This window comes from Leiobunum rupestre, chromosome 10 (genome assembly GCF_980474605.1).
Source record: "Leiobunum rupestre chromosome 10, qqLeiRupe1.1.hap1, whole genome shotgun sequence".
NCBI lineage: Eukaryota > Metazoa > Arthropoda > Arachnida > Opiliones > Sclerosomatidae > Leiobunum > Leiobunum rupestre.
In genome coordinates, this window is record NC_143393.1 from 3,265,896 (window position 1) to 3,292,625 (window position 26,730).

General features: G+C 36.3%; 1 protein-coding gene across 2 annotated transcripts; it reads right to left on the minus strand.

The window, feature by feature from the left end:
- Positions 1–14,510: 14,510 nt before the first annotated feature.
- Positions 14,511–16,744, minus strand: LOC149923360 (uncharacterized). Of its 2 annotated transcripts, XM_090160522.1 has the most exons (3): positions 16,614–16,744; positions 16,366–16,544; positions 14,511–16,273 (listed from the first exon to the last, which is right to left on the minus strand). In XM_090160522.1, the coding sequence occupies exon 3, from the start codon at positions 15,725–15,727 to the stop codon at positions 15,107–15,109; it is 621 nt and encodes a 206-aa protein (XP_090016648.1). In that variant the 5' UTR covers positions 15,728–16,273; positions 16,366–16,544; positions 16,614–16,744; the 3' UTR covers positions 14,511–15,106. The 2 variants fall into 2 exon arrangements, with proteins under 2 accessions (XP_090016648.1, XP_090016647.1); XM_090160521.1 differs by having other exon boundaries at positions 14,511–16,535.
- Between the last annotated feature and the right edge of the window lie 9,986 nt (positions 16,745–26,730).

Consider the following 26,730-nt stretch of genomic DNA (forward strand, 5'->3'; position numbering starts at 1 on the left):
TTTTGGTCCCCAAGACATCACAACTCTGCTATCATGACCTCCTCCAGAAGTCCATCGCCACTTTTCTCGGATGAGGACGTGGACATGTGAGTTTTTATCATTTTTTAGCTCGATGATCTCTAAATGTTATTTTGATAGTTGCGAATAAACCTTTTTTTGATTTTGGCTGGGGTTTTTAATAATAATATATATTTTCAGCTTCGCCTTAATCCAAGAAGGTGAATACCTGTTCAACCCTCAGGGTTTGGATGATGCTGCTGAGGCGGGTAGTTGGAGCCGCTCTTCTTCGGAAGGTGAAGGAGGAAGTTATCCGGTCTCGTCATTGACGGGGATGGGTACTATTGAATTTATTTATACCTAAATATTGATAAAAATATATTCCGTATTTTAAATTATATATTTGTTTAGTCTCATCAGAGACGTGTCGGCCCTATTTGAGGCCCGGGCGTTTCTGACGATGACGACCTCCCCGTCATTGGCGATGTCGGCGGTTCAGTTGGAAAGCGACCTCCAAACCCTGAGGGTTTTATTAGACCTCATTTTCCATAACAGGCTGTTCTTATAAAAAATAAAAAATTCCTTATCTTTTTTTTATATATTCCTATTATTAGACCACACATATCAGGCGGTGATACCTTTAGAGCCGGTCGACTTAGACCACATTGACCCCCGGCTCCGGCTATTCCCGCCTAGCGACTCGCTTATAACGTAGACTTTCTCGCGAAATAAGCGAGTTGTGTCGGATGAAGGCTGGGGCATGTCTCGCGTACGCCGACAGCGAGGAGCAGGCCCAAGCTGTATACGACACTGAGGGGGTGTTCCTCGATATGCTCCAGCAAGCACTCGTCGACAACCTATAATTATTGTATATTTTTTGTATAATTTGTCGGTGTATTTTTTCATTTGTAAATAATTCCTTTGTATATTTTAGTTATTTGTCCATATTTCTTTTTGTTTATTTTAATTTGTTTATTTTAATAATTTGTATGCCATTTGCTTTTTTTATAAAATATATAAAGTTTAAATCCGTTTTTTGGGTTTATTGATAAATTTAGTTTACAGATAACTTCCAGTATGGAAGGTTCTATCCCCGCTTCTCCCGTTACTCGCCTTATCTCGAACAATCCTAAAAACACATTACTAGTCGCGTTGATTTTACTTTTAATGGGACTTGTAGAATTTCTATCTCTTTGGTTTACCAATATGGGCGTCGCTATACACATAACACCGCAAAATTTGACTAATCGCGTGAGTCATTGAGTCAACCACCCTTACGTCATCCTGATTATCTATATATAAGGCATTCACCCCCATCATCCATCTGCAGTACACTACAACCCGTTTCTCGAGCATCATGTCTAAACGATCCTGCGCAGATAACGTTCCAGGATCCATTAAAATGACTAAATTTGATCCGACTCAGCGGAAAATTAACCCTCGGTATTCACTTTCATCCGAGCTTTTCGTTACGACTGGTTTTAGGTCTGAGCTCGATATATCTGTAGCCCTATGCATTAAAGTGTCGCACCAGGTTTTTGAGATGTCTTCGCGCGCCTGGGACGATTTATACGGCCACTGGGAACAAATAAATGATCCCCAACGGCTGCCCTTTCGATCACCGTTCCCGCTATCTGATACGCTAGTGACCGCAGCCATGTCTGACCAAAAAGAATTAACTTTGCAAAGTACGATATCCGAAGCGTCGGTCGTAATCAAAGCGCCTGAAACTCGAGATTTGGACCGACTCAAATATTTCATTAATTCGCACATTCAACTCCTTAAAGTGAACCAAAAACTCTTCGAATTAATGGGTTACGTTATAACAGATAATTATCGTAAAATTTACGAAATATTGTATAAAGAACCATGCGTGCCAAACAATTTATTTCTATCGGTTGAACATGAAAGGTTTGATACCGTTGTACGCTACGCGTCCAATTACGTAACAGCATATAAAATTATTGAAGATTTTAAAGAAACAGTGGCCAACCAAAATATGTTCTGCGTGTTTAACTTTTACAATTTGTTCGCTATGGTATCTACAAACCATAAATATATTAAAAATAAATTGTTTTATCTTTAAGCGTTTTTTTCATCCGCTATTAGAAAAAATGTACTGTAACTTTGAATGTATAAATAAAACCTTATAATTTATATACACTCAACTCTTTTTTTTCCAAAACACTTTTAGCGATGACCACCCGCTATTTTACGCTACCCTTTTACAACTCTTAGGGGCCCTAAGACAGCGAAAGTGTTTGAAAATAATGGTTTGGCGGCGGAAAAGTGTTTGTCGGCGAAAACCCATTGAACTATTTATTACCACCTCGAAAGACAGGTGCCCTAGGGGGACATTCACTATGACTGATAGGTTTTGACGGACCTATTTAACTACTCGGGTTTATAGCTGTTTGCATAATATCATGTCAGCTGATTCCACACCATGTACCGAATAGGGAGATAAATCATCTAACCTATTGACCTGCCGAAAATGGGGGGGGCTTACCATCTAGGTTTTATGAGGGGTTATAACATCGTAAATCATCTAACCTATTGACCCTAAAATGGGGTGCCTCCAGCTATTGACCTTTTGGCCTTCCGAATATTGCCGCAAATGGGGGGGCTGTCGGTGTAACCATGGGGGGACTGCTTACCCAAAAGGGGCCTGTTTCACCCCCGTTTCCCCCGCCCGCGGGACCCCTTATCGGTAGACAAACCCACTTATCTCTGTCGGGATCAATTAGTGAAAACTTAGATCATGGCTATTTGCCCCCCACTTTAGGGGAGCAAACAGCAACGACCGCGCGGACCAGGCTCTTTACCCCCCACTCCGATTTCGAAGGTAAATAGCCTAGTCCGCGCCGTGGTTGCTATTTTCCCCAACTTAAGGTGTTAATTCATTTTCGGAGGTAAATATCTTCAACCGCGCGGACAAAGCTATTTTACCCAAACCAGAAAGAAGCCCCGAAAGTCGGGGGTAAATAGGAACATCGAATGTGGCAGGCTATTTCTTCCCAAAAATGATTAATATCTCGATTAAGGTGGGAAATAGGCTCTGCCGCGCCCATCGTGCTATTTACACTCGAATTTTGTGTTTTTCATTTTCAGCTTGTTCCTCCAGTATACAGGGTGTTTTTTTGTTCAAAAAAGTGTTTTTTTTTACAAAAACTATGTTATCTAGAAAGTTGAAATTTTTAGTTTACGTTATCCATAGCGGCATAAGTGGTATTACTCTAAGTACCCAAGTCGCGCTGTTCTCTGGGACGTGTTCTCCCCCTTTTCGTGACGTCAGCACGTGAGGTGGTTCAGGGGGCCGTTGCGAGTGCGAAAAATCCTCGAGAGAATCGAAGAGAGAAAGATTTGAATTTTTTTTCGCTAGTGGCGCCCACTAGTGTGCCAAACGGGAATTAACGGGGCGGAGGAAACTCATTGGGTTAGGCCGTTTCTCTTGTAGAAGGAGATTTTGGGGGAAATAATATTCAAAACTATCCCCCTCTCCGCGAATAGAGACGAGCCTCGGGTATCGAGAGCAAATTCGAGAGACATTCGTTTTTCCCCTTCTGTTTTCTAGTAACCGAGCACTAAAGCGTAAGCCTACCGCGGCAATGGTTAGCATTCATTTTAGTAGCAGGTATAGATGGTACTATTTTAGAGAGAGTTTGGCACACGGACAGGCATGGCCACCATAGAACCCGTTCGAAGTTGGTTACTTAGAGTAATACCACTTATGATAGCGGGGACACTCGTTAGCGAAATTTCATCAAAATCGTAAAACATTTTCACTTTTTTTTTAACTTTAAGTTTTCACCTTTAGGTGTTACATTAAAATTGTCAATGAGAAATTTGTAGAGCGTAAACAAAAATAAAATTTTCACCGAAAAAACAAGACTTGAAAAAGTGACAAGTTGGGCTAGCTAAATAAGTTCTCAATTTCCATAAGTACAGTAGGATAGCTTTATGAAAGTCAAAAGTTGAAAAACTTTTGTTCAATTCAATAAACCCCTTATTGAAATCGAGGAGACAATGGCGAAATGAGGTATAAAGCTTAGATAATTTAAATTATGTAAATTGGAAAAAAACTACAAAAGTCTGAGCTCTCGGTGGAAAAACTTATTTTTCTTAAAACTCTCAAAAACAATTCATGGAAATGGTCACCCTGTAGAAAGTGCATTTGTAAACTATTACCTTAAAAAACAAATATAAACAATTTTAATTACGAAGTGTTCTGTTTTCCACATTTAGAACTTATATTTACCTATATTCTAAAATCTTATCACTACTTATATACTTTTGGTAAACAATCACAATCCGCTAAAAAAAACCTAAAAATCTTTACTTCGAATTCAAATATACCTATAAGGTATAATCCGTTTGCCCCGTTGGAGTTTTACCATCCTAAACCGTTCAATTTTAAATATTTGCTTTAATAATCCGTTTACTAATAAAAATCCACGAGCACAAACTGAACGAGCTCTAACCAATCAATTCAACAAGATTGTTAAGTTATGTAATGGACCATTTGAAATTGAACGAAAACAAACTCATATACGTGAAATAAGTTTAGAACTCGAATCAGGAAATATAAAATCACTCTAGATAGTGTTACAAAAGAACAATTAAACAAGTTGGCAAGCCAAAATATACCTCTCCTCGGAAGAATTGTACCTAGTGGTATTAATTTCTCGAGACGAACCTTAAAGATATATCTCCGCAATTCAGAGTTATTTGCTAAAAATAAATAATTATAATTAAAATAATTGAGACGAAACGACCGATTTTAATTTATTCAGAATATTATAAATTAAGTAGTAACAACAGTGAGTTAGACCACACCAAATGTATTAACAAGAAGCAAAAACCTTACCATCAACAAAGAACAAAGAGCCACTTGACTAAACGCAAGCTCGAATATCAAAATGTTTTTAAAATAAATGTGATCCCCGAATCCCTTAAATGTTTCTTTAAATAATCCCAATAAATGGTTTTTTTTGCAAAATCTCCCTCCGATTTTTCATATTTATAATGGAATTCATACAATTAACAATATGGCGGAATTTTTACTGCAGATCATATCCAACTGGTGAGTGTATCTATTACAAGTTTGTTGTTTACGTAAAAGTGGTCAGGGGCGTAGGAACGAGGTGGGTAGGGATGGAAACGCCTCTCCCTAGAATTTTGCTGAGAGGGGCAACTAATGTTATTGCCTCCCCCAAAGTTTTAATCAGTTGACATTTTCAAAAGGCTCAAATATACAATTTAAAAGCATATAATATTCAGGATGATATTCGCAAATTTTATACCGAATCTTGCACTTTGGGTTAAAAGCATGATAAAATATAAACATACAGTTAAAGGCATTCTTATTCGATTAAATATTGGACTCCTTTTCAATTCGTTACGTGTCGGCTGTGACAAGCGTTTAAAGCCCCACTTAAAAGTGTATCGCGCTTCCGTGAAAGACCCCCGAAAATGCAATGCGCATATTGGCACAAGTTGGGCAGTATGCTACGTTTTACGCGGTCGATACTAAAGGGTAAAGTTTTTTATCTGTAATCTGGTAGAAGAATTTTAAACCATGCGCAAACGACATCGGTTCGCTCTTTTTATAGAATACATTATTTTTAAATAATTAAACTTATTTTTAAGATTATTTATCAACATAAATATTATAAATATTTGTTATATTTATTGTAAATTATTGCTAATTATAAATATTTTTCACAAAGTATTATTTATTAAGACAATCTTATAATAAATAACTAAAATTATATATTGTAAGTTCAATAATAATTATTATTTAAGTAGCATAGCATGAGTTATCATTATTCAAAAACCCTTTTATTACCAAAGGTGAATTATCTTTAGGAATATTACCACTTTTTTTTGTACTCTAGCCTTGGAGGGACCTGCTTCATTACCGGAACTAGCTTTTACACCCATATCGATTTCATCCGCTGTTTGCTCAAATCGCATTATAGTGACACTGCAGAAATTTTTTTGGTGGTTTTTTTTGGAAAAAAGGCAATTTGAGGCAAATCAGGCCTAAATTCTTTTCTTGGTCGATTATACTCTAATATCGCTTTGTAATCTGCATATATTTTCGACGTATCAAAATCAAGCAAATGAAGGTCATCCAAAGATGTCACTCTCGAAAGAGCAACGTATGTCATCCAACTTTGGTCCTATATTTATCAAAGCACATTCCACATCATACCTTGACACTTATGTATAGTAACCCCATAAGCCAAAACCACGGGAAATTAACTTCTTGAAACATAAAGGTTTGTCATAATTTCAAACTTAACTCTAACTCTTTCAATTTTTTCTTCAATAGTATGATTATCAAATAAAACTAATAACTGTGAAATAATTCCATTTACGTTCTTTTTAAACCCTTTCACATTTTTCGATAAAAGCTGCGTTCACTTCATTAACTGCAATTTTGGCTTATCCCAACTCTCTTCCGTCAATAGGATTATCAGTGCTAGCTACCACAAAGTTATTCTGATTGCCAGCTGGTGTATCTTTAGTTAAAGCTTCTTGCAGTTCCTTTTCTGCATCAAGTAAAGCATTTAACTTGTCGTGATACTTCATCATATCCTTTAACCTTGGTAAATTACTCTCAAAAGATTCTTTAAAGGTGTTATGATTACCTAGTGTAGAACTTTCTTCTCTCCAAAGTAAAAATAACATCAACAATAAAAAATTTCAGACTCTGATTCGGATTTATTTGGAACATGATTTGGGTGCTGAACCAGGAAAGGTTTAACTGTCATCTTTACAAAACCAGCTCCATTTTTTAGTTCAAGTAATTCAGATGGTCCTTTGGTAATAGGCTTTGTTGAAACCTGATAGTAGAATCTCGCCCAATCATGCAAACAAGTGTCTTCTCGACTATCAGGGGGATTTGGATAGATATCATCGACTAACTGTTTCATGAATATATCTGTGCTCTCAGGATCAGTCTCTTTCAAAGATATCAAATCTTTGTATTGCTTAAGTAATCGCTTTCTATGTTCTTTAGGGGAAGTATTAACAAAAACAATGGAATCCGATTTCCCATACAGATGGGGCTGCGTTAATCGATCAGCTGCCTCGTTGCTACCAATTTCACGATGTGAAATAGCTTTAGAGCCTACTGACCAAAAACGGCTGCGTAAATCTTTAGTTTCTAAATCATTCCAAAAACTCTCCTTATCTGATTTTTCTCTTTTTTTATAATATACGAGGTAATATATTGTGCAATAGCCATTTTCAAGTCAGATACAAACTGAATCTCCATGTTTCCTTTAAAAGCCATAAGCAACAAAGGGTTGTATTCATTGAAGTGCGTTTTGGCTTTGGATCTAGGTAGCAAATAAAGCTTGCTCCCGGATTTTCCTGCGGCATGTTGCTAGTATCAACTGTGTTAAGAATAGCCGTATCAGTAACAACTCTGGGAAACTTGAAACGACAACATGTCATGAATTTATCTCTTTCTCTTCCTTAAGCAAGTGGCATTGCATTTGTGCCACTGGTATTTTGATACTAAATCATATAATGTTGGATTTTATTCTTATCTGGTAAAACACATGTAACATACTTTTGAATAAAATCCAATACTTCCTTATCTTTTGCCATCTAAATTTTTGGTGCGTCTTTAATCCATAACATAAAATGGATATGAGGTGCACTACGACTCTGATATTGTACCCTCCAGAAATAGTGCACCTCTTGCCCTAAAACAGTGTTTTTTTTATAAATTATAAGATTCTTCCAAACGGCTTGAAATCGGTTATGGTAATGTCGTGTAACAACAACAGGATCGTTATTGCATAATTCACCAACTGGAATTTAAAAAAAAATCTTTCAACGGGTAAAATGATTGCAAATGATCTTGAAGTTCCAACCAGTCGTACTCTGCTGGGTTCAACGTAACAAACTACGTAGGAGGCCCATATTGAAAACACATACTTTTAACTTCGCCAAAACTTTTATACCAAAGTTCCTGGGTTAATGGGTACCACGCATACTTTGCATGTAAGCAAACAAACTAGCTTCTAGTTGTCATTACCTTCCATTTGATTCACACAAAAATGAACAGGAATAGACTTATTCGCAGTTATACGTAACATAACATCAGAATCATAAGTGGATCATTATCTCTAAGTCTCTTAGTCTGGGTTTCGTGACGTCAGAGCTTGTATAGAGAGCAAACTCCTGAGCGAAATTTTTCGAAAATATTTCGGCGGAGGTGCCACCGAGTGGTCAAGACGGCAACTACAGGGGCGTTTATTGAACAATACTCTACCCTTGGATCTGAAACTGACCTTGAACAAATATGGTATAGGTTTTGGGGGGGGGGGGAATTCGAGCAGCCAAACCCCAAAATCTATCTCTCTCGGGCACTCGAGACATGTTTCAGACGTGAAACGTACCATAAGAGATGTAAGAAACGTTAGATTCGGCAGTATCAATTCAGAGTGAAGTTGAGGTGATACACAGTATAAGGCGGTTGTAAAGGGCTGCCAGACCAACCCCGACCAAGACTCTAGTCGTAAGTAGCATTGCGTTTTGTCTACTTAGAGAAAATGATCCACTTATGATCGCATTTCTGCTATTCGACAAATCTTTAATTGCACTATCATAAAGAAGGTGAAAAAGGTATTGTTCATTTTTAGAAAACCTTCAATCCTTTTTTAATATACTCTGAAGACGAAAATTTGCTTTAGTCAACAAAGAAAAATGTCTTTCCGAGTATTTTCCGAAATCACCAGTGGGGTATAGATCAAGGTTATTCTCAGGGGGAATATTTAATAAATCCATAATCTTTTACATATTAACATTTAATTTAAATTTAAGTAATAAAATATGTAAATAAAGGTTCAATTATAACAAATATGTTATCGAAATGAAACCCATCCGAAAATAATTCATCCGAACTAGATTCGAACTCACCAGGTTATTCTCAGGGGAATATTTAATAAATCCATAATCTTTTAAATATTAACATTTAATATAAATTAAAGTAATAAAATAAGTAAATAAAGGTTCAATTATCACAAATATGTTATCGAAATGAAACCCATCCGAAAATAATTCATCCGAACTAGATACGAACTTACCTCGTTAGGACAAAATGGCTATAGAATACTAACGCCTATAACAACTACACCACACTTCATCGCGCTTATTGCTATTTTTATACTTACTTACTTCATTTTTCATGGATCAAAGTCATTTCAAGAGGCTAGCGCAACAACTTCAATTTTTTCTAACCCTAGATGCTATCGCCACCTGGTGGAAATTGAAAATCAGAAAAATTCTTGAAAAAATATTTATAACTTTATTTTCAAATTTAATAGAAATAATATGGCTAGGAAATTAATTGAAACTATAAACGAAAATCCTTTTAAAAAAGTTTCATCACAAACCAAGCGTTTTACCTGTACAAGTGTCTAAAAGTTACTTAAACTTATGGGTAACTCAGTACCAAAATGTCTACTTTTTAAGTTAACTTTCCCATAGCGTGAAGGCATCGAGTTTAATCGATTTTAATGTTAAAACGCTGGTTACCCATATATACCTTGGGGACGACTCGCCGGCTCGCCCCAAGGTATAATAATTGGGCAGTTTGTAATATATCTTTCTAAAATATAATACGAGCAAAAATACATGTATAAAAGCGTTATTTCTTACAGTGTGCGCTGCAATTTATCATGAGCTCCGAGATAAAAATGCGCGCGCTCACAAATTTTACAGTACCATAGATATAGGAAATTTGTATTAAGGTCTAGATAAAATATTTCGTTTCTACTGTACTTGGCAACAATCCGAGATGAATCCAGAATTCCTACACAGTACAGATGAGCCCCAATAAGGGCGAAACCAGTCTGCTGTTTGAAAATTCTGGCAACTATTTTTGGATATTGATAAAATATTTCAGAGGCAGTAAATACTGAGGTGACAGCTAGCAGAAACCCATAGTTTCTGCAGGCCATCCTTATGAAGTGCTATCTATCGGTAAGAATAGCTCGTGTTATCGTCGCGAAAACTATTGTCTCGTGCTTAAAAATTGTACTAAAAGTACTAAAAATATGAGCTCGCGCTCTTAGTCTCGTGGCCTCCTCGGTGTCTGGTAGGTGTCAATTCCGTATTTTATGTTAGGCCTAGCCGACCAGAAATTTATCTAGACCTTTCTATACATACAAGGAATCTAATGTATTCACGTGACCTCTCGTATTTTAATTAATTCGACGCGTTAGTATATTTGACGTCGAAAAGGGGTAGTTTTAATGTTTCTGGTTTTTAATAATAGTAAAGTTATTATTACAGTTATCACATGCCTTCTATTATAAAATTAGCAATGGCTTTCGATGATAAAGGTTTCAAGTCCAATATGCTTAATGATTATTTGCATATTTATTTAATAAAAGTAGATAAGTATGTACAATGACCTGACCGGTTTCGTTAGACTTAGTCTATATAAATTAGCAATATAAAATTAATTTAATTATTTTATGTTTGGCTAATAAATAAAACTTCATAACAAAAATGTATTATGTTTAACAATTTATAATAAATGTAACTAGGTGAAAAGAAATTAAAAGAATTAAATTTGTCTTATAACAAATATAACAAAATATGTATAACATTTAGTATTAATCTTAAATAAGATAATAAAGATATGCTTAATTATTTAAAAATAATTTATTCGTAAATAAAGGCCTGAGTGAACCGATGACGTTTCAATTATTCTACTATATTAAGGAGAATAACAAGTTTTAACCTTTAGGGTCGACCCCGTAAAACTAAGCAGTAGCGTCCGACTTGGGCCGAATAAGGGCGTCGCTTTTCTGGGGGTCTTTCACGGAAGCGCGTTACGCTTTTCGAGAGGCTTTAAACGCTTGTCACAGCCGTCACGTGACGAATTGAGAATGCCTCCAATCTTCAATCGATTAAGAATGTCTTTAACTATTTATATGGTGAGTGAGGGTAAGAATGGACATGGCGAAATTTGGACACTTATGAAAAATATTTATTTGAAAATTTATTCTTTGATGCCAAAGCTCACAATTGGTCTCATTTTGAAGCCTTAAACATACCCTAAAACATGCAATTTATTACTAAATATTTATACGGCGATAATTTATACAGCAAGTCTTGAAATAAAACAACTAAAATTATCGAAAAAAATGTCTTGAAATTTCATTGGAAATTTCGTTTTGTGTATTAGGAAATAAGATATAGCATGCAAACATGAAATGGTGAGATAAAAATAAATTGTTTAAGTATTATTTTAAGCAATTTCGCGTTTTTCTAGTACCCGAAATTTATAATTTAATTAAGGTTTTTCCTTTTTTATAAGCATTTAAATTAACTAGTGCAAAGTTTAAGATTGGACAGCCTACCTTGTGATCAATCACATGTCGATTGTATTCAATTTTAAACGAGGTAAGGTTTAGTTTAAGGTCTTTGCTTGAAAGGAAACTTTAAAAACAAGTTTTCATATTCAAATTTCCCGGGAAAGCAGACGGCTGACTGCGTACGGCTGTTAGTTTGGAGCTCAACGAAACACGTAGCTAGTTCCCTCTATGAGGCTGCCTCGCTTACATTGTTAGTGAAGGAAAGTTGAGGGGTCCGACACTCTTTCAAATTTCGTACACGCCAGTAATTTGAAAATTTCCAAATTTAAAATTACTTATTAAATTTTAGAAAACCTTTTCAAATTTCTCAAATGTTTTGGCAAATTTAAAATTTTTTATCGATTCCGACAAATTTCTCAAATTTAATAAATCTTATGAAATTTGATGGTTTTCCGCAAATTTTTATGAAATCTTGCAAAAATTTGTAAATTTGAATTGAAAATTTAGCAAATCTTGAGAAAATTAATAAATTTCTACGGGAAATTTAAGAAATCTTAAAAATTTACAAATTTACAAAAAACCCCGAAGGAGAAATTTCCAAAGATACTGTAAACTATTTCTGTGATAACTGCACACCAGAAGTATAATATGTAATATATTAATATCTTTATATATTAATATTGTAATATTACAATATCTACCCTATTAACATATTTGTTTCCATATTATTTATTTGCCTTAAATTACTTCTTAAAACAAATTTACCGTATAATTAGGCTTCATCTTAAAAAAATCTTTTTTCAAAATTTTCCACTAAGTTATGTTTTTTTAAAATGTCCAATGATAGACGAAATTGTCCGAAAATATACCTTCTTGTCCATAGTTTTCCTAATAGTGTCCAAAGTTAGCGAATTGGTGTCTAATTTTAAACCTTATTGTCTTAAGTTAGCACCCCCCCAGTCCAATTCAAAACTATTTTGTCCAATGTTTGACTTACTCACTTCATATCTTAAAATAATTATTGTTTTAAAAATTCACAAATTTAAATGCCAAAAACCAGAGTAAATTAAAAATGAACATTCATTATTTGTATTTCAAATCGTTTTAAAATGGTCTACTCTAAATTTGTGTTTTTAAATGGAATTTTAAAAAAAGTGTCCATTCTAACCCTCACTCACCTTATATAAATTTTCATGTTTCTAGACTATAAAGCTTATAGAACCTCAACTGTGTTTTAAGCCGCGTTCACACTATCCAACTTTAGTCAGCTGACAAGTTGTGCGATTTTCATCGGGCAGACGAGTCAGGTTATTTGAACGTGTCACCCGACACGATTTTGGTCGGGAGATTTCCCGACTCTGAATCCGGAAGTTAGGCGATTAAAATCGGGCACAGTCGGATAGCCGCAGCCAATAGGAATGTGGCCGAGGTGACGTCAGTTTAATCCGAAACAACTCTTTCGATATTGGGAAAGGTTCAATAGCAGTTATTTAGAAGTAAATCAAGGATAAAATTATAATATAATTTTTTCTTTATATTTATATTACAATTTAAATAATTTTATTGAGCAGTCGAAATCTGATCATAATATCCAAAAATTTCCTTCTAGATGAGCGAAGGCACTAAAGCAGATAATTAAAAGGATCGCCCTCTGGTGAGCAACATCCGAAATAAAGTATCCGAAAAAACGTCTCTGGGAAGTCGAAGAGTACGAATGCCAAATCCGATCTGACAGGTCGGGCCGACCAGTGAGCCAGACTAGATCGGCTGACGAGAGTTAGATAGTGGGAACTTGGCTTTAGTTTCACTTTGCCCCCTCCAACTTATAAAATTAATTATCACCACTACAGGCCTAAATCAACGTGTGACATATAAGGACTTTTAACCAGTGGCCGGGTTATACAGCGTAGGAGGGAGGTGGCCAGCGCTTCATACCACGCGAGCTAACCGACAGTTCTCTAAACTAACTATTCCCGTAAACTCGGCAATTTTATTAAGTGGGGTGTCGGAGTGGTTAGCACCTTCACCTCGCAGTATGAGGAGCCGGCTTCGATGCCGCCGCTTAAAACGCCTAATCAGTGCCGAAACTAGGCAGGTGCGACAGATGTGGCCGCACAGGGCCCACGACCCAGATGGGGGCCCATAAATTGACGTCCTGTGATTTCTATAAATTGGGGGGGCGCAAAATCCAGTCCTTGCACAGGGCCCAGGAAAGGCTAGATACGGCACTGCGCCTAATCATTATAAATAGCGTTATCTACCGCTCAAACGGTGCCCTGACCCCACCTCGATATGGCAACGGCCTCCGCGAGGTAATAAAACCGTGTCCCTCATTCTTCCTGGTTTTCACCTCTGTCCGTCGCCATTCTATCCTCCCGACGTCAATAAAAGACTGGAACACTCTCCCGGACTTTCTCAAGTTTATCTCAAGCCCAAAACAGTTCCGGTAGGAGCTCTCTGTGTTCCTCGAGCTCTATATGTAACTGTATTAATTTATATATGTATGTATATTGTTTTAACCTTTCACTCTGTACATGCTTTGTTTCCGTTGTCTTGACGTTATAGGTCTCCGACCTTTTGTCAAGCTAATAAAGAACTAAAAAACTAACTAAAGAAATGGCACTAACAATTGCGAGTTACAATCCGGAACCACTCCTTCTGCAGGTTATCTCTCCACTTGTTAAAAGGGTTTTCCCTCGAGCTCTTCGGTTTCCCCTTAGAATAAAAACTTGCTTAGATTAAGGGTAATAGTAGTTGTAATAGTCGTGGGTTAGCTCGCGTGGCGTGAAGGGCTGGCTACCACCCTCCTACGCTGTAAACCCGGTCATTGGTTAGAAGTTCTTATACGTCTGACCGAAGCTCCCTACACCTACAAATACCATTAATCTCAGCAAGTTTTTAAGCGTAATAGAAACCGAAGAACTCGTAGGAAAACCCTTTTAACCGGTTTAAGTCGCCTAATGGTGACTGTAGCATTAGCCTGGCTGATAATTATTTAAAAAATATATTCTGCGCCGCCTTCTCAAGATCAAATGTCGTAGGTAATTTTCTACAGTACCAAGCTGATTTACAAATTTAAAATTGTATAATAAGAGCGACAAGATACATCATGTCTAAAAATTTAATAAAAATAATTTTTTTATTTAATTACCAAGTGAACAATGGCCCTGTTGTTGGAACAGATATAATTAACAGCGTAGTCGATCGTGCTCGGCGACTTCTATTTGGAAATCCCACGTTTAGCACGAGTTCTTAAAGCAATAACCTACTTTTAAGACATTGTACATCAGCTTCATTCATTTTGAAATTATTAAATGTAATAATGGCTTGAAAAGGACGATTTTAAATGGGTAATATTTTAATATTATAATTGTCATGACTTTTAATAAATTACAAAATTAATTAAACTGTTGTACACAGTCTTAAAGCAGGTTATGGACTAACGAACCCGTGCTGAATACGCCAGGCACGACCGACATGGCTTTATATTTGCTCCTGAATGTAGAGGTCACAGCCGAGCAAAATTGCGAGCTCCTTAAATGTGTCTGTTCCGGGTACAGACTTCTTACAAACTTGGAAATTAAACAAAATGGTATTACATTTTCTAGTAAATATTACGGCCAAGCTTTTTGAATAGTTTATTAGCAAGTGGTTTCTTCGTACCATATGTGGGTTCTGCGGAGGTTAGTTGAGGTTGAAGACTTCTGGAGATTTCAGAACACGTACAGGACGGGCTTTCATTTGTCGATTACTACCATTGCTTACAGATGTTTTGCTGTTGGAATTTTCCTTATTTTTTTCTTCAAATTGGATCTACCCCGGAACGTATTGGTTAGGGTGTTGGGTTCCGTGTGTTTTTCCGTGAGTGCAACGTCAGAGAAATGGCTAGTGGTGTCTTTGCGAAGTATAGAAAGAGATCGTGCCCGAAGTGACGGCTTATCTTGTAGGGTAGGTTGCAGTTGAACCTTTTCCCTTATAATGTGTTTTAACAGATGGTTCTCCCTTTTCAGCAAGTCAACATCGGATTGCATGGTTGCCATGGTTTTTAGAATGGCGCCCGTTGAGATCTTCATGGCTTCAAGAATTAAATCTTTTTCACTAGTAAGACTGTCAGTTTTTCTTAACTTCTTTAAAATATCTTCAAGGTTCGAAGGATTAAGAGATTCCGGTGATCCAGGCGGTAAAGGAACAAAATTTTGAGAAGCTGCATTTAGTTGTAAGTTCCCATTCGTCGGAGGTGCGAAACTACTTTGCCGGCAATTCCCACAAAAATAACTTTTGATACAATTTTTTACATTGGAACAGGAATTGCAATGCAAGTTTTTCTTTTTACCCGCAAAGGATTTCGAACATTTAGGGCATTTTATGGCTGAATCAGCCATTATTTCTTTAATTACTTGATCGGGGAAAGGAAAAGTAGTGTAGACTAAACTTTAGCTATTATTTTATAAAAACGTTCGTTCTACGAAACAATAAAACTAACAGTCTCTAGTAAGTAATATGATGAGCAGTAAAAATAAGTGCAAACTGATTAAACAATGAATTTGAGCAACAAAATCGGCAATATTTAACTACAAGTTTTTTTAAGTGTATTCAAACAAATAATTATACCTTAGAAATTCTTGGGGGGAAACAATAGAACAAATGACAATACGAAAAAAATACATAGAACAAATGCCAATACGAAAAATATACGAAGGAAATACGATTTGGCCAATATTATCACAGACAAAGAGAAATAAAACTAACCGTAAAAAACTATACAACATAAGAAAATGACAAATAAACTTGTGTTCAAAATAACTTAAAATTAAATGTAATTCAAAAAGAAAATTAATGGTGATTTAAAGTAAAAGTAAACTAACTCAATTTCAGTAAACCAAAAATACTAGTTTAGTCCATTAACACTAAGTTCTTCGTCAGGTGTCCTGTTACAAACAAGAAAATCAAAAAGAGCAGAGATGTGTCGCCTTTGTAGCAATAATAAGCTTCGCGAGATTATGAACCATATTGAAATTACCGCTGATGAACACTGCTAGAAGTGTTGCCCTAATGCTGTAACGCGGACCCGATATCAGTTGTAGAAAGTGTTATTACAATGGTATTGGTTTTACGATAGCTTCCCAAGAATAACAAAACAAGGAAACAGACGAACAGCCGTAACGCATTTACGCGTCGCGAAAATAACCACTACGATGCCTGCAAGAAAGACCACATTGATTAAACACAAAAATTTAAATATAAACCTATGTTGAGTAATTAACTTACGGAGATGCACGATTCCACACTATAATACCGGAAACTAGACGAAACCAAAAATCGCAGGAAAAAACTTAATGTGAACTATTGCTATTAACCTTGAGTAGCAGGAGCTCGTAACACGCGACACCGCACAGTAATAATCGACCGGAGTCAATCTGCCAGAATCTGGAATGTCTCGAAAAATATTTGAAACACATGCAGCAGGGTACGCGACGTATTAAAAAAACGAGAAACAACACTAATAAAACTCCACGTTCCAACTATAAGAAGCGGGAAAACGGTTAATCTGTAAACTATTTAATTATAATTTACTAAAAATAGACATCGCTTTCAAATTTACATCGTAATAATTAATTTAAACCTAACCCACGTTCCAACTTAAAGAAGCGGAAAATGGTTAACATGTAAACAATTTAATTATAATTTAATAACAATTGACACATGTCATCGCTTTCAAATTTACATAGTTTATACTATTCAAAGCGGCCGGTCGAATGGCGTTATAATTTCCGGGGTAGCCGTTATAAAAACGTTTATTTTACTATTTTCTGAAAAATGAGACGTCATAAAGGCCTATAGTATCGATGATTTTTTTAAGCGTATTAATACGATCTTCATAATTCATTAGAAAATATTTAAACCAATTAGTTTCTCTTTTATATCGATGAAATTTATAGTACAAAAACATATGAACGTTATATAGATTGTGCATTTATTTTCTCTCTCCCTCCTCCTGAGGTTTTATTTTTATATTTATACTTATTTTTACTGCTTTTTGTGTAATTTCTATTTTGTATTTTCTATTTTTCCCCTATGGAAGTGGGGCACAAATCGCTAGACGACTTAGCCCCAGAAACCCTGATTAATGTATCTACTTTATATATCCAGTAATAAATTGAATTGAATTGAATTGAATTTTTTCGTGTGCAAAAGATACTTATGGCACACGCCCCGTAAAGGCTTGGTTTTTTGTGGCCTGTAGGAATTTTGAGAAAAATATACGCAAAGATATAGGTTTTGCATTTTAATAAAATTTCCTACAGATATGTTATATTTGCTTTACCAAAAAGATATAACCTATCCCCCCCCCCTCCCACCAATTTTGATAGATGTCTTGAGATAGGCATATCGCCCCCTTTTGATGTCTTGAGAGGCATATCGCCTCTTGTTGCGCTTTTATCATAGATATTTTAATCATCATTGTGCAAATGCATCTTTAGCCCAAATTTAATCAAGTATAATTTTAAATTACTTTAATCTAAATTTAATTTTCTATTTTCTATTTATAATTTAGAGGTACTGCGACAAGTTTTAAAATCTCTAGGGCTATTTCCCGTTATCCATTTAGCATAAAGGCAGATCATTGGGCCACAATCGTATATATTGTTGTTAGGTGGGAAATTATCGGATGACGTGGTTACCCACGTTGGTTTTGGTTGATTAAACTTACTAGCTACGCGTTCAAAAAACCTAATGAGGTGATTTAATTGTGCAATCCTTTATAAGGACTTTGCTCTGTGGCATCGCTGTAATACGAATCGTAAACTGTTATTTTAAACTCTGACTTTTTGATCATTTTTACCGTAAACAGTGTAAAGTGATTTTTTAATTGTATCGGGATAAATGATAATGATCCGGTAGCAAATTCCATGTAGTTATTTAAATAAAAATCTAGTTCCCTTTCTTCAAACTCCTTTAAAGTCCCGATAAACCTAGCAACGCGATTGTAAAATGATGTGTAAATATATTGGTTATTTTTAAAATTTAATTCAAGAAGATAAAAATATTTGTCCACCATAGAGCAAGTAAAATGCCTTTTAGATTTAGAGATGATAGTCAATTCCCCTTTAGTTAATTTTAGTGGTTCTCGTTTATTTTTCGTGAAACTGGCTATATTGTACATGTGAGAGCGTAACTTTTCCAGTTCCTCCTCCCCGTTGTCCGAAACGTCATCTTCGATTCCAGAATTCACCTCTTCGAATTCGTTAGACGGAAATTCGGGTATGGAAATTAACTCCAGCAATTCGGAGGATGAAAATTCCGTTTCGAGGATTAACGATTCGGATTGTGAATCTAAATCTGGTATTTAAAAATCTGACAATTGGGGATGGATAATTGGTTGTTCAATATTCGAAATTAAGTCAGGTGTAAATAATGTTTTAGCTGAAATATGCCTGATTAATTTATTGGGAGTCGCTATTGTCTCGTCGTTTTTACCTCTCCGAGGGGACAAAGTCCCCTAGGAGGGGTTATACAACGACCGTGTCTGTCTGTGGGTCTGTGGGTGGGTCTGTCTGTCTGTCAGGACTGCGAACGCGTTCGCATTTTCGGTGCAAAGTGTAATCACTGCGTACGCAGTTTCTCAAAGGGTTGGCAAAACCACCGTGTGACGGTGAGCGTTAACGGATGCATTTGCGGTTTGGTTTGGATGGTGTTTTTTCGCTCACCGCCGTGACGGTTTGGTGTATTACGTTTTTGTAATGTTTATGCGTAGGTTGTGAGTGTTGAATTTGTGGTGTTTGTGTTCTGATGGTTGTGCATGTTGAGTCTGTTGTGTTTATATGGGCGTTTTCTCTCCAACTTCTTCTTAATGACTTTGGGACGGACCGAGTGCTGAGTGTAATGCTACCTCTCAACGTCCAATGGCAGGGTTTCCACCAGTTGTACACGGTATTCGTCTTAGTATCAATTTGCGATCGCATCGGGCGGGATTTGAACCCGAGACCTCCTGATTGACAGGCGGACGTTCTACCACAGAACCACCGACACTTGTTACGCCTTATTGAAAATTAGACCTTCAGCTTTATCGGAAGCGTATTTAATAGAGTAGGAAATTTTGGTTTCATTGAAATAGAATTGAAATTGAAATTATTGCATCGAAGAAATTCTAATTTAGCGTTTCTCTATTGATTAAAAACAAATGCGCCACCCAGGTTTCGAACCCAGACCATTCGGCTTGGCAGTCGAGCGCTCTACCACAGAACCACCGATAGCTGCTTAGATTCACTGAAATTAAGACAGGCATCGTAAGCATAATAGGTAATAAAGTCTTTTTTTATTAATGAATTTATGAAGGCCTAATCTGGTATTTTTTAAAGGTTAAATCTTGTTTTAGCGCAGTCAGCCGAGATTAGAGGGTTAAAGGGTAGACCCTGTGGGTGGTCCACTTTCTTAACGACCTATATATAGTTCTGTTAATTCAAAGGAGATAATTTAACGTTAATTGCTATAAGAGCTGGCGGTTAGTCAAGTGGCTCTCTGTGCTTTGTTGATGGTAAGGTTTTTGCTTCTTGTAAATACATTTGGTGTGGATATTTGGATATCTACGATTTCTAACGCAGTCAATGATTTCTTGGGTGTGCGAGTCATTATATGATATTGGAAATTGGACGGCATTGGTCTTTTTCATGTGGTATGCGTCACAACGTCAACAGGAAGTGAACAAGTCGTCCACTACCAGATATCTACGGTATCTTCATCAAGGGCGGGTGTTGAAATAAAATGAGCGTTAAAGATGCGGCAAGTATTTCGTAAGCGAGTAATTCAAAAAGCCTCTGTAGATATTTCTTTCATTAAAATTTGCTTCGTATTATATTTAACTGATAAACTTGTTCTGTAAAAGGGTTTAATTCAATTGTGCATTGTTATAGTACGTCTAACTTACTGTTGTAACTACTTAACTTATGATATTCTGAATAAATTAAAATTGGTCGTTTCGTCTCAATTATTTTAATTATAATTAAAATTTTATACCGGGCGGGATAGAAATGGGTTAATATTTTTAACAAATAACTCTAAATTGCGGAGATATATCTTTAAGGGTTATCTCGAGAAATTAATACCACTAGGGACAATTCTTCCGAGGAGAGGTATATTTTGGCTTGCCAACTTGTTTCTTTTACAACCGTTTTTTTTTCCACTACCTTTTTTGGAACACTTTTCCAAAATTTATCTTTATGGTTTACGGGGCTTATTTTGATATCCCCTTAATCTCTTAGCTGTTATACCCGATTCGTCCTTTTCCGGTTCTGGGGTATGTTTAAATGTCTTAACTAACTCGTGGTAAGGTTTCTTTCTGTTCTGGTTTGGAATAATAAGCTTGGAATTTTTAACGAATTCTAAAAACAAATCGTTGATAAACTTTTTAATACACTTAAAAGCGCGTCTACTCGAAATCGATTGTAGTTAAGTGCTTGTTCCTTTAAAACTTTATGGAAACCCTCTATGCGTGCTTGAGTGGTTGCTTCGTAGTCGATGTAATTAAATAAACCATTTTTAAAATTTTTTCTAGGATTGTACAATGACGGAACCTCTTCCTTAAAGTGTCTGCCCAAATCCCCCGTTAAGACCTTGGACCTTAAAACAAATGTAGGAAAATAATTTTTCCGCATGTCTTGGAAAAATCGTTTTCCGTAGCTAGGATTATCCACGCTATCACCTACTTGAAGATGGATTTGGATGTCAGCTTTCTCAATAATTTTGTCGCACATATGTTGAAAAATTTGGTTTTCTCCACCGGATAGCCAATAATCCTCTTCATTTTTCAGGTAACGAGGCATCGCGGTTTCACACGCTTCAATTTCGTTAACTTCAAATTATGTCGCTACTAAATCATCCTCTAATTGGTAATTATCTGTTAAAATGTCCGTTTGTGGAACCTGAGACCCGGTCTCGTTGCCTAACACGTTAACTAATAAGCAAATTTGTTCTAGATGATGCTCGTAAAACGCGTTTCTTTTTTCCGATAAAAATAATACAGCTAAATTAAATAATCTATCTTTAAATTGATACAAAGTAGCGCTATTCAGTAGCACGCTGAATGCGAAAAGTCCGAAGGAGCGTTTCTCCTTGTACAATTTTCCAGCTTTCACGCTGACTTCCTTCCTCATGTGGAAAGTACCACAATGGAAAATCGTTTTGTTCAGTTCGGCCCCGCTCGCTTCCCCCCTCAGTATCCTATTCGCCCGCGCCAAATATTCGTTAGGTCCTCGCTATTGAACTGCTTTAGCACGGAATAAATTAAAACTAAACTGCGATCGCGCGAAATAACAACCGGCGTTCTGACTTCCTTTGGGGCGCATTTCTGAGCCTTAATAAAGGCCGTGAGAAAGCTTGAAATTGTTATCTCCTGTTGATCGTTTGTCACGAGCTCAGTGAGAGGAAGTGGCGTTGAAGTTGTTTTACCAATTTTCGGATGCCTCATTACGATTGAGTAATACATAAAGGCTTTACCGTCAAGCTTTTGGGCTATAGAACCAGTCGCGTCGATAAAAAAATGTCTCTCCTACTATGTTCTCTAAAAACCCGAACCGAGGCTTCTTTCCATAAGTATATCGCGCAACAAGGTCTTGTTGTAACCGGTCGAATATATTGCGAAAGCTCCGAATCGTTGGCCATTTTGTTTAAGCTCAAAATTACGTCGTCGTCGAGCGGAAATTATCACGCGAAGCTTCGTACCTGGCCTGCTTTATTAACTTAGGGTAACTAGAGTGCGAATGTGGTTCTTGCACGATGGAGCGCCACCACATTTCAGCCGCGCAGTGCGAGATCATCTTGATGCAACATCTCCTTTAGGGTGGATAGGACGAGGAGGAACTATTTCGTGGCCGCCTCGATCCCCGATTTAAACGCTTGCGATTTTTTACTTTGGGGATATCTGAAGAACCTTGTTCATAAAACAAATGTCCGTGACATTAATGACCTTCGTCAACGCATTATTGATGGATGTGAGACTATTCGGAACAAGCCTGAAATCTTCGAAAAGATTCGTCAATCATTTGTACGGCGTTGTCATTTTTGTATAGCAGCCCAAGGTGGGCATTTTGAGCAGTTATTGTGATGTTTTACAATTTATTAAAAGACATAATAATTATTTGTAACTGGTTTTTGCGTATCACTTCCTAATAAGGTTTAGCTGGCGTTATTATTAATCTAAACGGATTACGGATTATTTACACTTTTAGGTTGGTGTATATGTAGAATAAACTTAAAATTTCCCCCATACCACCTACAACACGTACAAGCTTCAACAAGGCTGACTATCCTCGTAAAATTGACGTTTGTCAGTGCCCCAGAAAAACCAACCTCATCCCTCCGGCGTCCTATGGACAATACGCCGGGATATTGCATTTGTCCGTATGATGTCCCGAAAACCGGATGGAGATAGAGAAATTGACGTATTTCGGAGGTTAAAAGACGAGCAAATGTCTGATTTTCTCAGAGCAAAAGTACGTCCCGAGGACAAGTACTAAGACGTCCGTCGGGTTTTTGGTGAACATCCAGAAGATGAGTGTACGTTAAGCCTAAAGGCGTCCGAGAGTATTTAGTTAAATATCAGCTAAATCGGAACGTATCCAGGACGCTCATTTGATGTCTTGTATTTCTCTTAGCCGTCTATCTACAGACTCAAACGCCAGTCGATCTGACCCCAGTCTTTTAGGAATCTACTGCTGGTTGAATCTTTGAGCATGTAACCCATTTTTTAGAAGCCCGTCCGTGCAATAAGCGTTCCTGGACCAATGTGCCATATTAGCTACAGAACGAATTAGGCAATTTTAAAACCATTCCTTTAGAATTTTTATTTCTATCTTTAAATTTAATAATTAAAATCGTATCAATAAATTAAAATGGCTTCAAACTCATTTTACTTTTAATAGGACATTAATGAACTTTTGCCACTTGTTATTAAAGTTTATCGCTACAACGGATAAAAAACAATTGATAGTTTAATGAAAACAATTTGGTTCAAGGAAGGATATTGTTTGCCAGATTTAAGGCTGGGTCCGGTTTTTTGGTGTAGTTTTTTGGGAACCCATATCTCTAAAACGAAGCACTTTAGGACCCATGTTTGTTGGATATGTTTTACTCATAGAGACCCATTGAATGCATATAGAAAGTTTCGGTACAATTATCCGTAACACCCTGTATAATTTGTGTTAGTTATCATTTTAATAAATATATGTTAATTTTTTGAATGAAGTTGATCTAAGACAACCCTGGTCTTGTCCGTCTTAATTACGAAGTATAACGATATCGACCGATTTCATATAAAAATTTCTAAAATTTCTGAATTTTTTGGTTGAAAAAACGTAATAGGTAATTATAGACTAAGTTCCACCTGATTTCTTATTTAAAATCCGCGGGTTCGAACTATAGATCGCAAACCTGACGCCATCTATAGTTCAAACCAGGTACTTAGTTCAAAGTCTAAGAAGACCAATATCTCCTATCAACCCTCCCCTTTTTTTTCCTGTTAAGTTTCGAAGACAGTCTCGAGAGATGAACGGCCGGGCAGATTTAGTTGGAAGACGAAGTCGGAAATTATGGAGAGTTGAAGGTGATTTAAGTGAAGTGATCTTGTTCCGTGAAAACCTAGTGATTTGTGATTAATAAACTGAAATCAAAAGAGAAAAATTGGTGCAGTTCAACTAAACAGTAATGGAAATCTATATTTCATTGAACTTTGACTCTGTTCAATTTCACTCACTCTCTTAATTTCATGAGCACGGTTATCCTGAACAATATGAATTTCGATATTGACGGCGGACAAGTGAGTCTCGTTTAATTTATTTGCGCGGGAGCGGCGAATTTGAAAGAAATTGTAGATCCCACCTACAAAGTAGGCACGATTTTCCCTAAATTTTCACCCCAAAACTGAAACGTCGTTATACCGAGGCGCAGTCGGCAGGATAACCGATTTTAAGCTGTTGAATCACAGCGAGAGTGAAAAATTACAGTGTCAAGGTGTTAGAATTCTTAGTTCGTTTAGTACTCATAGTTAAGAGGTTAATGTTGCTTTTGCGTCGATGCTCACAGTATAAATGCCCTAGATGCACTTGAAAAATGACGCTAGTATTCAATGCGCAATGAACTTAAACAAATTGTGTAGACCCGCGATCTTTATTTACCCTCCCCTGAGCGTAACCAAGTCACTGTCGATTCCAGTGTGTTACGGACGTTCAGTACAAGGTTTTCTTTTGTGGTTAATATAATTAAAATCAACCAGTGCAAGTGTTTCTATGATTGAACTATAGTTAATCTAATAAGCATAGTCGAAAAAATAAATTTGATTAATCTAACAAATTGTGTAGCCCAGCGAGCTCTATTTACCCTACCCTGAAAACAGGGCTGCAATGTGTACTTAAATTTTTCATGTTTGTGTTATAGTACTATAATGTCAAGGGGTACATTCAAAAGTGTGCTTGTCCAGAGTGTCTGGGTCCGGCGCCTGTGCACATTTGGCCAAACCGTGCGACCCCATCTCCGCCTACGGGCAGGTTTGGACTGGTAACTGAGCTTCGGCTTGGGCTAACTCTGTAATAAAATAAATCCGATTAAATTTTTAACCTTGATAATTTCTGTACACTGTGAAGGAGTGAACTGCCCCTCCTTTTAACGGCACTAAATTGCGTGTCAAGCTCTTCATACCACGCGAACTAACCGTCAGCTCCCTACACCTCAGCAAGGGGAAACCGAAGATCTTGGGAGAAAGACTGATTAACCGGAAAGATTTTAATTAAAGACTAATGCAAACGTTGTTTTCGAGATATTTTTGAAATCTACATGTTTAAAAACATATATCGCGACACGTCATCATCGTTTTTACGTCAAAAAGGGGAATCAGCAAGCTGCCGCCATTTTAGGCACCATCTTTAATAAACCTTACCAATGTTTGTTTACAGTGTATTTTTGAATTCATCATGCTCAAAAACATATAGTTGCATATTTTGGCGGCGTTTCTGCGTAAAAGAGGGTCTTTATAGTTCCTATTTCAAATTTAGGTGCCATATTGGCCGCCATCTTAAATATCTCACTTCAGGTTAATTCAGATTTTTTAGATATATTGAAAAGTCCATCACAAAAGGGGGGGTGAAATAAAAAAAACCCTAACAGAAATTAAAAACAATATTGGAAAACAAAGGTAAACCATAAGTAATAAAAGTTAAAATTAGAAACAGAGGTGAAAGATCTTAAACTGGAACCCAATTCTATGGTAGGCTTTATAGATTAGCTAAGTTATATCTGGCCTCTCTAGCAAGCTCAGGGAGTGTAAAACCCTTTTTTCGTATCGCTGGATATTTAGAAAGAGGCAGAAGACAAAACAAATAATATTTTTTTTTGGTAACACAGATTTTAAGAACTAGGATACTAAAGTTCCTAAACATTGAATTCATAAAAAGGGATATTCATTTCATAAAAAGGGATATACATTTCATAAAAAGGGATATACATTTCATAAAAAGGGATATACATTTCATAAAAAGGGATATTCATTTCATAAAAAGGGATATTCATTTCATAAAAAGGGATATTCATTTCATAAAAATGGATATTCATTTCATAAAAATGGATATTCATTTCATAAAAATGGATATTCATTTCATAAAAAGGGATATTCATTTCATGAAAAGGGATATTCATTTCATAAATAATGATATTCATTTAATATCACTTTTTAAATTTATCTGAAATAGGCAGTAAAATCGTCAAGAAGCGTTTGTAACAAATGTGTGTATATTCAGTGACCACGTGACCTACGTCACTAATGCTTTATAGCATAGAGCAACCCGCACAAAATGACGTGTTCCATCTCTATCGTTCAGGGAAAGATTAGAATATGTGCCCTAGAGTTTGAGAGTTATTTTTTCCAGTGATTTTTATATTGCTAAGTTTATTTGATTATTCCGTGATCTGCAATTGTACCGTTACCCCGTTAAATATTTTATTTAATCTTTGGTCAGTGTATATTTTCCAAATGTCCCCGTTAACAAATCCATTTTTAAGCCTATTTCACATAATTCAATTAAAGGGACCACTTAATTGTATTCAAGTAATTGAAAACAAGAAAATAGTATAGTGTAAACGTAAAAATTGCAACGATGGTTTTCAATTTTTTCTGTTCAGACTATACAATTTACTTTGTTACAAAGTTATCAAACCGAGCATGACAAATGGGAGGCACACAGTAAAACTACAATGGAATTATGGGTAAATTTAAAATAATCTCGCTTTTAAAACCGCTTAAGACTGCGAAAGAACGTGCGTATTTTCAAATAATCATTTTATTGCGTAGTAAAATTACTTATTTGTCATAAAAAATAAAACTACCTGACTCAGCTAGTTT